The 16,352-nt window shown below is 37.4% G+C and overlaps 1 protein-coding gene across 1 annotated transcript in view; it reads left to right on the top strand.

Moving 5' to 3' along the window:
- LOC150088538 (acid phosphatase type 7-like) overlaps positions 1-9,149 on the top strand; it is a 34,793-nt gene extending 25,644 nt beyond the window's left edge. The window contains exon 12 of the mRNA XM_090369557.1: positions 8,952-9,149. Coding sequence (XP_090225683.1) covers positions 8,952-9,044 — 93 coding nt within the window. The 3' untranslated portion in view covers positions 9,045-9,149. The remainder of the gene's footprint in view (positions 1-8,951) is intronic.
- Positions 9,150-16,352: the final 7,203 nt, after the last annotated feature.

Here is a 16,352-nt window from a genome sequence, read left to right as displayed (position 1 = left end):
AATCCGAGATTTCGTCACCAGTTGTTGTCGTTGAGGTATGAGATACTGAAATAGCATACTCTGGCAGAATAACGTGCCATTAGTAAACATTCACTCGCTCAGTTAGTAAATTATTATGGACCCGAAACAGCAATTTGCGAATATTGGCTTACCCAAGAGCTTTGATATGATATCTGTTCCAATGAAAATATGAGAACCTGGAATAGAAAATTCGAGACAATAGGACCGCATCTGACAAGCTAGATATAAGGGAACTAGCCGATATTCACTATATGGTAATTTACACTCAAATTTCTTGTACGATTAAAGCTTAGATCTCCATGATTAACATCAGCATGCTTCAATTCTATAGATTGTTGTGGTCAGATTTCCTATTACAATATTCATTTGCTCTAAATATAAATTATATTATATCTAGTAACACTGTACAAGATGAATCTTTATATATCATATTTCATTTTTATTATTTCACGATACAGCCAGGAACCTCTGTACATACCATGGCACAATAAAACTGTAAGTACTATCTACTAACTCGACAAAGTTAACAACACGTAGAAAACTTGGTATATCTCGTGCAGCTTGCAATGAAGCTGGACAAAATTTGGTCTGGTGATGCACCACAGGTTCACGATGAAACGAGGAAACAGCGGGGAACTTCGGAGAGTTAAGGGATGTTTATAAGGGTTGTATAAGAATTACAAAAAAGATCACATTACAGAAATTGATACAAGATGCTCGAAAATATGGTCACATGACATCATCCAGTACACTTATGGATATAGTCGAATGATTTTGAACAATGTTTTGCAAAGAGTTTAGTTTGTTCTTTTAAATGTTTTTAACATAAAATCTTTTAATGTTTTTGTATTTCTAATGGAGATGTTGTTGTCGTTGAGGTATGAGATACTGAAATAGCATACTCTGGTAGAATAACGTGCCATTAGTAAACATTCACTCGCTCAGTTAGTAAATTATTATGGACCCGAAACAGCAATTTGTGAATATTGGCTTACCCAAGAGCTTTGATATGATATCTGTTCCAGGAGAAATATAAGCAGGAGAAGCAGGAGAAATATATTGATTTCTGCGTGCTCTCTGAAAGGCACACCTGACTTGATGAATTTTGCGTCTTAACATGATGCGCTCATATAGCCACCATGGAGTGCACTTTGTAATTTCTTTTTGCTGAAAGATTTATACATGGCTTTTTGAATAATCTTTTGGTTATTGTTATTGGGTGTTAGGACTAAAGCCATTTGCTCCGTGTATATTGTCTGTAAATTGCGTGTGCTTAAATTCAGTGAACTCCTGTGTTCTGAGGTCGATTTCCCGTTGGCTGGACACGAGTTTCCGGGAGAAAAAAACATGCTACCCACGCCTGAGACTGACTAATTCAGCCACCTTGTGAAAAAGAACTATAAGAGTTCCTCCCGTTGATGATGTGATTCGAACTCAAGGTCTTTTCCACCCGGTGTGGGGAGAGCGGCAATACTACCAACTGTGCTACTTACGACGTCTAATCTTTTGGATTAAAACAGCCACTTCATCAGCAGTAAAGTGAGAAACATACTGCTGATGAAGTGGCGAAGGAAGGTCAGCAAAATACTTATCAAAACTTTCACGTTTTACATTACTAAAAATAGCATAGCAACTGTCTAGGTGCAGAAAGAGTGGTTTTCGATGATTCCAAGGTAGAGGAAATGGTTCTTTGATCAGAAATGGTATAATCAGTGTGCATCTGCCAGTTATGGATATATAGAGCAAGATTATTAGATGCCAGTGACAAGTTAATATTCGATTGGCCTAGCGAGTTACAGAAGGTAAAAGGTTGATTAGGAAGATTCATAACTTAAAGTTGATGCGAGAATATCAGGTCCTCAAGGAATTGACATCTGGAATCAGTATTTTTGCTGTACTAAAAATTGGATTTCGAGTTTGCATCCTTTAAAATGATAACTGGATCAGGGTTTAGATTTTTTTTTTAGCAGAATCAAAGTACTGAAGATAAGGAGTTATATCATCCGAAGACGATCAGTATAAGGAGATCAGATAAAAGGAACGAGTAGCGCAAGTTATTTGCACGCAAGTAGCAAACTGTGAACAGAGGGAAGAGATTTTTAATACATCTCAGCTTTTATTAAAGATGACAATGACAGTTTTCGGATTTTCATGATGAGTTGAATGACCCTTGGGGAAAGTGGGAAGCCCATAATTTTTCCATGAGAATGAAAAGGAACTTGTAAACAGATAACATCATAAGACATAATATAAAAGACGTCTGGCTCGTCAGATTTAGCCCTGTGAGATTTTAGTTGTAAAATTAATTGTTTAGATTTAGTAAAGTGGTTCAGGATCATAAACTCCATCATAAATGGTTACTTTAGGCATGAATGATACGTGATGTTATTGTTTCTTGAGCTCGCAGATATATTTTGGCATTTTAGAAATATTTTTCGAACTTTCCCAACTATCGTTAAAATCAGAGAAATACAAATCTGGTAGTTACTATTTCTTTGTCCGTCCATCCTCATGTAATAACTCGATAGTGGATACTTTCATCAAATTTTATATTTCGTACGTTAGAACTTTTTGTTGAGCCTTCCTAAATTTCCTTAAAATCGGACCAAGTAATCCGGCATTTATTATTAATTTTTTTCACGCATATGACATAGGCTATCCATTGTATTCGTAGCTGAAGAACTGGATAGTATGTTTCTTGCCATGCGCTGACTGGAAGAATAAATAGACAATGTGGCGAATGCTCAGAAACGAAATTTTCTCTGTTAGTGCATAAAATTCGATTATTTTTGCTCTTTGTTTGTAATAAATCATGAATTATTATTGCGTACATGTCCCTCATGTATCCAAAGGAAACACAACGAAGGAAAAGCGCCAAACGGCAAGGATGGTACCTGAGACACGAAGAAACAAGAGATCGAGAAGATCATATATAACTGGGACAGCCCCAACTACTTGGCTCAAGACTAGTGACAACGTAGCACACATCGACCAACAACCCACTCGCAAAAGCCTATTCATCTCACGATTGGCTCCACACACAACCTCTGAGCAAGTTAAAAATGGCATAAGTGATAATTTGAATATATCCGTTGATGTATACCAACTACCCACAAAATGGCCTTCTTATTCATCTTTCAGATTAGACTGCAACAGTACCCAATATAAAATCCTGTGTCAGCCATCCACTTGGTCTCAAGGGCTCCTCATCAGGCCCTACTTTCAATCTTCGCCCCCCACCAGACTTCAGAGGCACAGCCAATCAAGCCACGATCACGTTCAGGGTCCAGTAAACCCCACTAGCTGACTCACTACCGAAATCATGAATGGAAGCCAATTCACAATAATTCCTGTTAGGATATCTGAAAGAAACACCTTAAAAATGAGAGAAAAAGACCGCAGAGGGTACTAAGGAATATCCCCAGACATAATAGCATCTCTATATTCTATCAGAATGCCCGTAGCATCCGTAACAAGCTTGACACTGTAGAAGAACTTCTACTTTCGCACAAGTTTGATGTGCTCTGCTTAACAGAAACCTGGCTTGACCGAAATGAGGAGCATTTTCCATATGCAGTGTCGGCTGGATATAATGTGATTCTCTGCTCCCGACAAGACAAAAGGGGAGGTGGAGTGGGACTCTTCTACAAAACACCGCACATACTTGTTACTAAGAATTATAAAAGTCAGTCCACTAAGTTCGAAGGGCTAATTGTGTCATGCGAATTTAAATCTGCTCGCATTGATTTTGCAGTTATATACACCCCTCCAGAACCCGATGCTGAAACCGTCGACGAGATAACTAATTGGCTCATTCATGGGCTCCATCACTCAGCAAGGCATGTTATCTGTGGAGACTTTAACTTTTCCCCTCAACTTGTTCATCTTCAGTCCAGATTGCTAAATAACCTTCACCCATTAGGAATCCATCTGATTAATAATCTCCCGACCAGAGGTGATCACCATCTTGATCTTGTGCTATCATCGAGCAATTGTGAACTTGATTCTACAACAGAAATAGCTTTTCAATCTGATCACATGCCAATTTTAATTAACTTATATTTTCCGACTCCAAATTACAACGTCTCGACTCAGGTCCACACCAAGATAATAACGAGCCCAAAATTACTCAACATTACTAAATGTCTAGAAGCAGCCACTGCAATTCCTTGGAATGCACTTGAGCAATGTGATAATCAACTTGCCTTAGACCTTTTAACTCGCTGGCTCATCACAATTTCTAATTATGCAGCCTCAAAGAAAATAAGGATCTCTGAACGTACGAGAGGATGGTGGACTCATGAGCTGAGTAACAGTTTTAAGTTTAAACAGGAACTGTACAAACAGTGGAAAATGACAGGACTAGCTCCGGACCGAATTGCGTACTCCAAATGACGAGCAAGCTTCAACCGCCTCAAGTCTCAAGCCATAAAACATCACATTGAAACCACACTTCATAAGGGCTGTCCATCATACCGACAGAAATACTGTGAACTCCCTCCACAGTTTGATCCTGAAAGGTGGATGGACTTTATTGTACGAGTTCAGCAAAACCAACATGAGCCCAGTGATATTCCCATGTCTGATGATGATGTGCCCAGAGATGCACTTGAAACCATTCAATTAACAAGACAAGACCTCTGCGATTAATAAGTTGCCTGCAACTGGTACAGCGGGAATCGACAAAGTACCACAATTTATCATTAAATGTTTGAGCCCATTTCTAAGTGATCCCCTCCTAATAATTTTCAATAGCATATTAAAAGGAGAATTTTTCCCTCCAATATGGAATTTATATTCTGTTAGGCCACTCCCAAAAGTTTCCCAGCCAACTGAAGCCAGGCACTTTAGACCCATCTCTCGTTCCTCGTGTCTATTGAAATTACTTGAAAAACAGTACTGAAAACACTTACCACGCACATTCTCCCGCACAGGCCCCAGCAAATTCATTATTCGTTGCAAAACAGATCAACAGTTAGTAACCTGATTATGACTACTAATGCAATCCTTGGATCATTTGAGGAGAAAGAAGAAATGGCAATCACATATCTTGATTTACAAGCTGCGTTCGATAGTGTTCACATCCCAGCCTTGCTCAAACTCCTTCGAAATTACTATCACATCACAGGCCCAGTATTGAAGTTTCTGACATCCTTTCTTCAGAATAGAATCATCCAAATGTACACAGGAAAACAAAGGTATACTAGACAAATACATGCAGGCGTTCCACAAGGAGGAGTCCTGTCCGGAATTCTTTTCACTGCTATCATCTACCCACTAATACACAATAGAACAGATATGATATCATATGCAGATGATTTAAAGATCTTCACAAAAATAAATTTGACCGATGAAGCCAAAAATGCCACAGTAACCATCAACAAGACCTTATCAGCAGTACAGCAGTACCTCAAGAATTTTGACTTGCAAGTGAACCCTGAGAAATCTGCCATCATGGTATTCTCTCTTAAACCCATACCAACCATAATTCAGCCTGCGATTGACGGAGTCCCGATCCCCTGCGTTGAAAAGCAAAGAGATCTGGGTGTAATCTTCGACAGAAAATTACGATTCCATCACCATATAGAAGAACTCTGCGCTAAATTCAACAAGAAACGGTGGGTTGCCAAGCAGCACTTGCTACACATTCACAACAGAAACCTGATAAAAATGTATATCAGGATGATGATTTTTGGAAGTGTACTGTATGGAGTAGAGTTGTGGGGCTCAGCTGCAGACACCACAATTAAACCATTAAAAGCCGCTGAATACTGGCTCCTGAAGTGGGCAACCTGGAAGTGTCATCTCCCACCACAGCAGCGCACAACACCGATGGCCAACGCGCTGAATTTAACCAGGTTTTCAGCATTAATGCACGAGAGAAGACTCATCTTCACCGTAAAAATGATTGCCGGGAGAGTCTCAGCACCCAATGTTTGGGACACCGTGTGCTGGCGGATTCCCCAACCAGGTCTCCGCTCCACTCCCAAGCTTCTTGCTCTTCCTTCGAGACTACATTTGAAAGATCGGTTCCTCCCTTATCAGAAGCTCCACCTGGTTCAATCCCTGGATGCTGACTTATTTAAAATCATAGATGATAAAAAGTATAGACGGATCATCCTAGATCTGCACGTGGTCTCCAGAACTACCAACTGATCTCAGATCGTTATGGCGGGGAAAGAGACTCTCAGAAAACTGGACTTGAGGAAAAGCTTTTGTTATCACAATTTGTTATTTTTGTTATTTTGTATTAGTTTTCCTTTCAAGTCAATGTTATCTGCTATGAGTACTTTTTTTAATTTTTTTAAAATTTTTTTTATTATATAATTTGCTTATAATTAATCTTTACAATTCCTTTATTATCTCTGCCGTTTGTTAACCCCTGGCATGGTGCCGTGAAGGGTATTGTATGGTCGTGGTACCTGCGTGTACCGGTGAACTGTACAATAAAGATCTTATTTATTTATAACTTGTCATTCTTATTATGAACCCTTCCCCAAATCTTACCTCGTGAGCAGCACAGTTGGTAGGATCGCCGTCCTCTCCCACACTGGGTGTAAAACGAGTCCTCGAGTCCCCGTCGATGACGTGAGGAATTTTTATGGGCTTTTTTCACAACGTGGCCGAGTTAGTCGGTCTCAGGAGAGGGTAATATGGTTTTTTCTCCCGGAAACTCTGGTTTTTCGTCCAGCAAACAGAAAATCGAGCACAGAACACAAGCAATTTACAGACATCGAGCAATATGGCCTTAGTTGCTAATTTTAAAACCCTACTATAACAACAACAAAAAAATCTAACTGAGGTTGGATTAAACAACAGCTATCAGTAAATACGCGTGTAGAGTTCTATTAAACAACGGATTTTATGTGCTTTTTTTATCCAACGAATCTCTGCAGAGTTAATTAGAGAGTCGGCCTTCTCCTAATGATTTCATTTTAGTTCGAAGAAATGCAAGTGCTTTTAGGCACAAGTAAAGGAACGTGTTAATTCTATTTTTACTTTAAATAGATTTCAAAGAATATAATTACTCCCAGGAACTACGATGCTTACTTTTGACTCCATTAAGCATTGTTTCAAATTCTACATTAAGGGAGAACACGTTGATCCATTTTCGAATATAAAATTTGCCTAATGGAGGTATCGAACAGAGAGCAAGCTACCAATCACTAAAGGAATGTAGAATAAAATTATCTTTATTCTATTTTTAATACTTTATTTACCTAGTTGCATTTTCTCGAACGAGATGTGATAAAAAAAAGTTCGGTGCCTCAGTTTTTACGTTCAAATTGTAGTGTTGCAGAGAGTTGCGACTTATCGCAAAAGTGTTTAGTGATTCATTTAGACACATTAATGCGTTATTCAATGTTTCCCCCTCCCCAAATTTAAAGGTCACAAGATTTGCAACGATTTAGGAAATTATTCAGAACGCGACACAGGAACTATTAACAATTCCAGAAGGAGCTTATCATCAATCAAAAGTTGTAGAGGTGTTGGAATCGGTGTATACAATGTCAAGACGATCCATTTGAATAACTGAAAACGAGATCCATCCGAAAGATTCATCATTTTCCAACTATTAATTCAGTTCGCGAACTTTCTGACCACACCTCGTATATTTTGTAGCGAATTATAGAAGCCATTCAGAAGAACAGTGCCCATGAAAGTATCGGTAGAAAACAAAACGTGTGTGTGAGAGAGAGAGAGGTCCATTAATTAACCTAACTACCCTCTTTTGAATGGAATCTAGAAGCCTGAGAGATGTTTTAGGGGCACTGCCCCAGATGTGGAAACAATGTTCCATGGTAGGGCGAATTTGTGATTTGAACAGAGTGAACAGCTGTTTGGAAGAAAAGTAGCGCCGAGAACGAAAGAGAAAACCCAGTTGTTTAGATGCAGAGGAAGCAATATTTGTGATGTACTTATGCTAAGACAGATTAGAAGTTAGGATAATCCTTAGAGATATGTGATCTTGTCTATAAATCTGAGTGTCATCGAAGATAAGCATGGGAGCAGAAGAAACCTTTTTGCGAGATATTAGAAAGGACTGAGTTTTAGAAGGATTGAAATCAACTAAGTTATCTTTGCCCCACTGGAGAATTACTTGTAGATCAGCATTTAAGGAATTGGTAGTGGATATTCGAGAAGTCGAAGCTGTTTATGCAGTGCAAAGTTTCTCAAACTGCAAGGTGGAATGCAACGTGCTGTCATCAGGAAAACTATGCTATGGATAAGATTTACATTAAATAGGGAAAGGTCATTAATATACAAGAGGAAAAGAGTGGGAGAAAGAATTGAATCTTGGGAACACCAGCATTAATGAAGTTAGAAAACAGAGAGATGTTTACCATCACCAACAGTGAGCGGTCAAAGAGAAAACTGAATACCCAATTACAAAAAAAAAAGCTGGAAATCCATAAGATGGAAGCTCATTTAGGCAACTTTTCTGTGAAACACGACCAGAAGCCTTTGAAATGTCAAGAGCCACAGAGAAAAATGGCACCCAAAGCCTTCTTTCACTTAATTGTGTACCTGTGTAGTCAACCACGATAGGTTGTTTAAAAGACTGGACAGCGATCCACTGATTGTTTTTTCAGTGTATCCGAATATCTTATGCCACTCTATTAATATATCTTATTTATTTATCTTTTTTCTGTTATTTTTAACTAAATTTTAATAATTCGATTTATTGTACTATAATATTTCATTGGTACAACGCTTAGCCGTTTATGAACTTCTATTTAGTCAGCTGGTAACAAAAGTACTATATTTGGCCTAGGTACGGGACATCCATTTATTTTCCCATTATGATATATTTTTAGTCTTATTCAAGTTACTTCCGAATAACATTCACAAAAGGGACTGTTTCCTACAAGGTTTTTCTACAATATTCAAAATATACACGCTTTTATAATTCTATTTCTTTTTTCTAGGGAGGAAAAGTTATAGACAGGTTTTGGATCTCCAAAGACAAGCACGCAACATTTCCCGAACTTTTTCCACTCAACAGACCAGACATTGTGTAAAATACTGAGCAGCGTACTACAGAAACAGTACAAACAAAGGACTAGTCATTTGAAATGCTGACAGCTCCACTTCAGGTTCTCCAAAGTCTCTCTCTCTCTCTCTCTCTCTCTCTCTCTCTCTCTCTCTCTCTCTAATAAAATATAAAAAGGGCAATAAAAATAATAACGCTTGAAAATGGAGTTCGGCTTTGTAATTCAGATCGATAAAAGTTGTTTCTTAATATTTTTTTCAGATTCAACAAATATCGTGGATAACTATCGAAAATTACGCTGGAATTTTTCAGCAATGAATTCCTTTGATAAATGCAAACACATATTCATTTCAGTGGGTCGTAAAGTCAATACAGAAATATTTATTTACAGACACTCACTGGCCAAAAAATTGGAAACCTTTTGCAATTTGCGTAACAGATAATTAAATATACGGTATGCAAATATAAGTTGTCACATGGTGTGATCACAAGTTCCGTGGCATAAAATAAACACTGCCACTCTCTTGGGGCTTTTTAGTCGAGGCATCGTGGTGATATTTCATATTTTAAGAAAGATGTAATTGTTGGAGAGTGTTTAGCAGGAGCCACATTTGAGAAAAGAAAGGAAATTATTGATGTGTCGAAAGCAACCGTCTCAAAAGTATACAATGAGTGAAAGACGAAAGGAGAAGACGGTTCTCCAAAACCGAGATCGCACGAATTTAAAGCGAATTATGCATCAGATAGTTCGGTTGCAAGACACACTTGCAACCGAACTATGTGATGGGAATTGAAGACTCTGGGATTTGGTAATCGTTTGTCTATATGAAAGCCCATCTTTCTGAAAAATAACGAAAGATTCGCTTGCAGTGGTGTCGCTAAGACTATACTATGGAACAGTGAAAATCTGTTCCATAGTATAGTCTTGTGGTGGTTTGACGAGTCTCGAATTACACTCTTTTTCACCAATAATGGATGAAAGTGTGGAGGGAACTTCATGAAGTCGTGCAGCCATACTATCTCGTGCCCAGAACTCAAGCGGCTGGCGGTGTTATCGTGGGATGGGGTATGTTCTATTGGTATGGCCTGGGCCCGCTTATAACGTCAGAATATCATGTTATCTCTAATGAATATTTTTCTTTCTTAACTGACCAACTTCATCCTGCAATGCTTAATTTTTACCCGAATTGCTATGGATTCTATCAAGATGACAAAGCAATTATCCACCATGCAAAAATTGCATCTGAATGGTTCAAGGAACATTCCCAAGATTTCCATGATCTACCCTAGCCGCCTAATTTTCCAAATCTGAATCCAATTAAGAATGTCTGGGATACGTTGCAAAGGGAAATTCGGTTTTGCAATCCTCTGCTGATTACAGGAGCTAGACTTCCTCAGACACTTAGTGAAATCCTTCCACGACATGTAAGGGTTATAATTCGGGCAAAAGTTGAACCTACTAGATATTCAATTTTCAGATTTTTTGCCAGATACATTTAAAGTCCCTAAACTCGATCGACAAAGCTGAGTACATTAAAAAATTACACAAAATCTGCCCGTAGAGAAGAATTATAACTTTGTCGCTCTTAAGTCAAGGAAGAATGTTTAAACCAAAAAAAAATTTAAATTTTGAGATATTATGAGTTTGATATGGCAAGAGAGATGGATATTAGATCGGAATAAGAAATTTAAGTCTTTTATGTGTCAGTATTTGTAATAATTTTCACTAAAAATACAATCGGATCATTAATGTAAACGATATGGGTGAGCCTTGACGATCACCTTGTAAAACAGAAAACGAAACAGAGTTGATGATTAATAAGCAGTAAATAAAGCAGATCCAGTAAAATGGGTTGTAGACCATAAGAAAGCTTGAAGAGAAGAAGAAGAAGATATATGCGAACAGAGCCAAATGCATGAATATTTGATTTCATTTGTCCAATTTGTTCGCAGGAAATTGGAGAAGAGGATTACATTTGAAACAGTAGATTTTCTAGTAATAAAACAGAGTTCGAAATGTTATGCTTAAAAATTAATGGAACCGGCATAAACGTTAAATTTTTTAGATCTGAACGTCATTTTGTTGTAGTATCCATTGAGGTTGTAGGAACGGCTGATCGCTAAAATAGCAAACAATTTGAAGTTCATAGTAGGTCTAAAGTCACAATAAATCTTAATTGATACCCGCTTAGCTCGCATGCGTAGAAAAGCCAACCTCATGGACGATTTCCCAGGTGATTTGGTTAGAGCTTTAGACTAGAAGACATTCTTTTCAATTTCTCAACTTAAGCAATTTGTTATCATGTGATATATATTGTGTGGATTCGTGTTTGTCCTTTCCCTGAGCCATAATTAAGTATGTAAGCATCCTCGTGAAGTCTCTGAACTCTTCCGGAAAGAAATTACCAGTTTAATGTATATTGTGGTTTTTGTAATAGAGGAAAGGTCACGTCAGTGATCTTTCCTCACCAATAAACGATTATTTACTTTCCCACGATAATGAAACCTGCACACAAGGAGTAAACAATTTACTCAGGTAATTTCTCTGGTAATTGACTTGAACAGAAAATTAATCGCGTGTCTCATAAAGTACACCCAACAAAAAATCTATTTCTATTGAATTTGCAATATCTTTTCAAGAAACTGGTGGTCATCTTGGTGTCTAGTTTCTTCTGTGGCCTCACAGTGTATGTTATGGTGGATGATTGTTTATCCTCAGTTTATAGTTTTTTTCCTTCTTCTCTGACCTTTTTTCCTTTCGATATCGATGACCTTCCATTAACCAGAAATATCCTCTTTCAAAGCTTGCTGTTAATGTAAAATATTTGATCTCCTTATAAAATTGCGGGTGTTAAAAGAAATAAAATGCTTAAGTTGCTCAATACTAGTTGGTGTCTGCCTTCTTCGTCTTATGAGATTTAAACTATAATTAAAAGTTGTTTGAGCTGTTTCGGTTTCTAATGGACTAAATATTTTTGTTCCAAAAATATTTAGTCCATTAGAGAGAGAGAGAACGAGAGACTAGAAATTATAGTATTGCATGTTGCCACTTCAAGGATAGGTGCTGTTATCCTACCAGCACATCAATCATAGCCCATTATTTTCGTGATCCATTGGCCTTCTCGGTAGAACACAAAATGGATTAGAAATCCACAAATGATAACCTTCACTGGAGATCGCACAAGACCTTGCTTAAATAAAAACAGGCTTGCCATCTAATGGCTCCCGTTTGTGTTTCATTTATCTCTTATATAAACTCATCTGTCAGCCACTGCCAACTGTTCAACTTATTTCATCGTACTCTGAATGTATTTCAAATACACTGTTCGTGATACAATCGAGGCACATCATTAAATCTTACAGTTTAACTTTTTAAAGACCTTTCTAATAAGGTTTCTAGATAAAATTTGGAAAAGAAAAATGTATAGAAGAATAAACAAAATGTTTTACGTTTCTCAAGATTTTTAAATTGGAGATACCGTTAATTCGAGGAAAAATAAATAATAATCATTGGATAGAATTCATTTTCGTAAAAGACTTCTGTTGTTAAAAGGATTTTTTGTTATTGGATCAGTGACAGGAAACGTAAATAAGAGACGAAAGCTACTTAGGCGTTAGGGATATCAATGATTTCGTGTGGGAGTGTACAGAGCACTTCATTAAGTAAAGAGAGAGTACTCCACTTATATTGGCGACTAGTCACATATCACGAGGACGCTGGAATGGAGGAAGCAAAAGAAATACCTACACCTTCTATACACTCGTGTTTCTTATTAAAGTTTTATCTCATATTCATATATTATCCACTTATTAGTGAAAATAATTTAAGTTACTGTAAATGCACTGCCCAGCCAACTTATTGGTGAACAAAACATTCCAAAATCCGCACGCCTTCTGTCGTGGCAATGAAATAGATGACCAGCCGAGTCACGTGTTAGATAGCCTATGATAAGAGTTATAAAAGATGTACTACGGAAAGGCAGGTGGCATTAGACGTCAACGAGAGGCATTATCATAGATACTTTATAAGAAGTAGCGGAATTAACCCATGTATCGGTTCAGGCACTGCCTAGAGTCTTCAATCGGTGACCATTATGAAGTGAAACCAACAAATCTGTGTTGAAGATTCATTCTGTCCTCTGTGGGCAGCTGATAGTAGCAGTAGTCTCATTGTGGTTTGCAAAGAGTTCTCTCGTTATTTTTAAGATATCTGTCGCCTGGAGTGTCTATCTTGCTGATCAAATTCATCCTATAATGTTTACGTTATAGTTGGACGAGTACGGACTGGCCCCGAGACTTCAGTGCCACAGCCCATGGGTTCAAATAGTGCTAGAACAGTAATTTTTTCAGCGATGTGCAATGTCTCCTACAGTCTGTCAATTGCCGGAAAAGAATTTCATCAAGAATCTGTGGGATCTTCTGGAACAGTGCATTCTGGCCCTCAGCAACCAAAGAATCAAACTAAGGGCCATTTTGGTAGGGCATGTTGTAAAAAGGTGTGCAGTGAGAAAGAGAGATGTCACTATTTTATATAGTTTATTTTTATAGATTCCTGGTCGGAGAAACTTTCCTCATCGATGTGACCTAGAGAAATGATTTTATTTCTTTGCTTCTTTTTTTGATTGAGCGAATTTTGATTGAGCCAACGAAGAGCTCTTAAATATTGTATCTTGATTTAGCAATATTTTGGTTTGAGTTTATACAATTGTCTTTAGAACGAAAAGACGTCAGTAATGAAAGAATTTATCTCCCATTGGATTAATCAGACATCAGCAACCATTAGGTCAATTATATCCGAATAGGTCGCTCCATATTATACGTGCATCGACCCTGAAACCTTTTTTTGGATCTATGAGATCCAGAAAAGATTCAGAGTTGGAAAAACGGCTACTCATTTTTCAAATAATTAATATTTCAAAGTAGTACATAATTGGTTAAATTATGAAATCAGGAAGTCAAGCAATTCTAATATTAAACTATTTTACGGAGATCAACAATTTCTTTTCATTTTTTTTCTCACTGGTTTAAAAGTTTTATCGCTGGCTTCCAACAAATCCCAAGAGAGTTAAAAATATTCAAATTGGAAGAGACATGGTTTCAGATAGACGACGGATATTAGCCAACTGAGAGTATTCTTCTCAATGGCAATGCGACAACTCACAATGAAATTTGCGGAAAAGAGATCATGTAACATGATTATCCACCTTTTTCACCAAATTAGACTCCTTGCGAATTCTTCCTCTTTCCTTGATTGAAAGACTCAGTGAAAGGGGAAAATCCTTTTACAGAATTGATGGCATTAAATAAAACCTGCATTTCTGAAGGTATCTGAAAATAATTGCCAATTGCCTTATGTTCTCTTATTGAACTTTCCTCCAAGTAATAAAAGGAAGTATTTTGTAAGTAGAGAGAGAGAGAGAGAGAGAGAGAGAGAGAGAGAGAGAGAGCTGATTGTGTTGCTATCACGACTTATATTTTCACAGGGGCAAGCGGCTGGTTAAAGGTACTTCTAGAAGAGAGATATTTTGTAAAATAAATAGAGTAGATGGCATAGTCTCTATTATAATCTTTAAACAGGTCTTCATGAAGTAATTAGCGATTTCATGAAACAGAAATTATTCTGATTCGAGAAATATCTCAACATCCATTTATGCTTAAAACTATTTGTTGCGCTAAATTTCGATATAGTACGATACACATAAAACACTTTGGATGTTACCACCGATCCTCAAAGTTCTTGGACAATAAGTAGAAAATCTAACGGTATTTAGCAGTTCATGTGGGCTGGAACCACAGTAAACTCAAACGTTTGTGCTACTCACTACTGCGAGTGACCGTTCGATCATGTCGGGCTTACAAGGAGGCACATTTTACTTCAGTTGCTGATAAAGAAAGGGATCTCGACTTTTATAGTAACATCCGGAAATTTTATAAACAGATATTTAAAATTGCAAATAACTACCTACGTGTATAGATTTCCCTTTCTTTTGTTGTGTATTTTAAGGGCAATTTGAATTTTCAAAGAATGCCGCGATGGAATTTAATTTCGTTGCCCACACAAGAACGATTCAAGTGAAACAAATGGGAGTTAGAGGGAGAAATAAAAGGAAAAGCAACAAAGGATCATCTATGGAAAGGCTGCAGCAGATATAGTTCTTCCAATACAACATAGCTTTACATATACCTGAACGTCTTCATTTTTCCTTAAAACTCTACCTTCTAGTAAATTCTTAACGAGGTCTTTTTTATCCTTTCTGCTTTAACTTTAATCTCATCAGCTGATCAATTCTTCTTTCTTCAAGACAGCCAAAGATGGAAACGGAAGAGAAAATATATGCCTAGTAAGGAGAAATCGTAGGATGAAATCACGTGACAGTTAACTGACGTATTAAAAGCAATTAGCATAATTAAAAATATGACTTTTGTAGTGTGGGTAATCGTGAATTAGTCTCGAACCAAGCCCATTCTTTGGTTATAAATTTGGTGGACGTAACGAATAGATGAAAAACAGAGAACGATGGATCGATAGAGAGACAAGATGAAGGAAGAAGAAGAAGAAAGAGACTTCCAAATTAATGAAAGCAGACATTTCAAGAAATCCATTACAACTCTCCTCGCATTAATGGAACTAGGCGCTGGTAAAATCTTAATGAAAGTTCAGCTGAAGCGAATTTAAAACGTGTTTAAATTTAGAACTCGAACACAGGTTTGTTTTCAAGCAGGATGTTCACCTAACTTAGAAAGGCTCCATAAATAACCAGCAATATTTCAATAATCCTGCAATCTTCCTACGGGAGATGCTTATAATAGTATTTTGAGTACAGATTGGTCTATGCACTTTATCATCAGTGGCTCGAAGATTATAGCTATTAAAGTTGTCAACGTGGGTGATCTTAGGCAGGACATGATTGACTGATGAGCGTGTATTATTATCGACTGAATCCACACGAACAGCTGACCCAGCGGATTTCACTTTACCGTAGCCCGCAAGGCAAAGGAGCCCGAAGTAAGTATAAGAAAACCTCGTAATTCGAACTTGAAATGTCTTAAAATTTATCCCTTAGAATTAAATGGATTCGAGTAATAAGAACTTCATTTTTGGTACCAGAATTTAAATTTTGTATACGGTATCCTTTGATGTGTTTATTGAACTGTTAACAGAAAAACCAAAAAGGTAAAACTGTTCTTGAAAGATGAGTTACAGTCGTGTGGACAATGTTTAAAATGTGGAAAAAAGAGTTTCCTGACCGAGGGTTTAATTTTATCCTCGAATGCAGAACTTTCGAAAATCGGTGAAAAATTGCACTGTCATCATGGCGTCCGATCAATACCCTTT

The sequence above is a fragment of the Mastigoproctus giganteus genome, chromosome 3 (genome assembly GCF_048544385.1).
Source record: "Mastigoproctus giganteus isolate SK-2022 chromosome 3, ASM4854438v1, whole genome shotgun sequence".
Taxonomy (NCBI): Eukaryota; Metazoa; Arthropoda; class Arachnida; order Uropygi; family Thelyphonidae; genus Mastigoproctus; species Mastigoproctus giganteus.
Note: the sequence above shows the minus strand (reverse complement) of the source record. Positions and strands in the feature narration are given on the sequence as shown.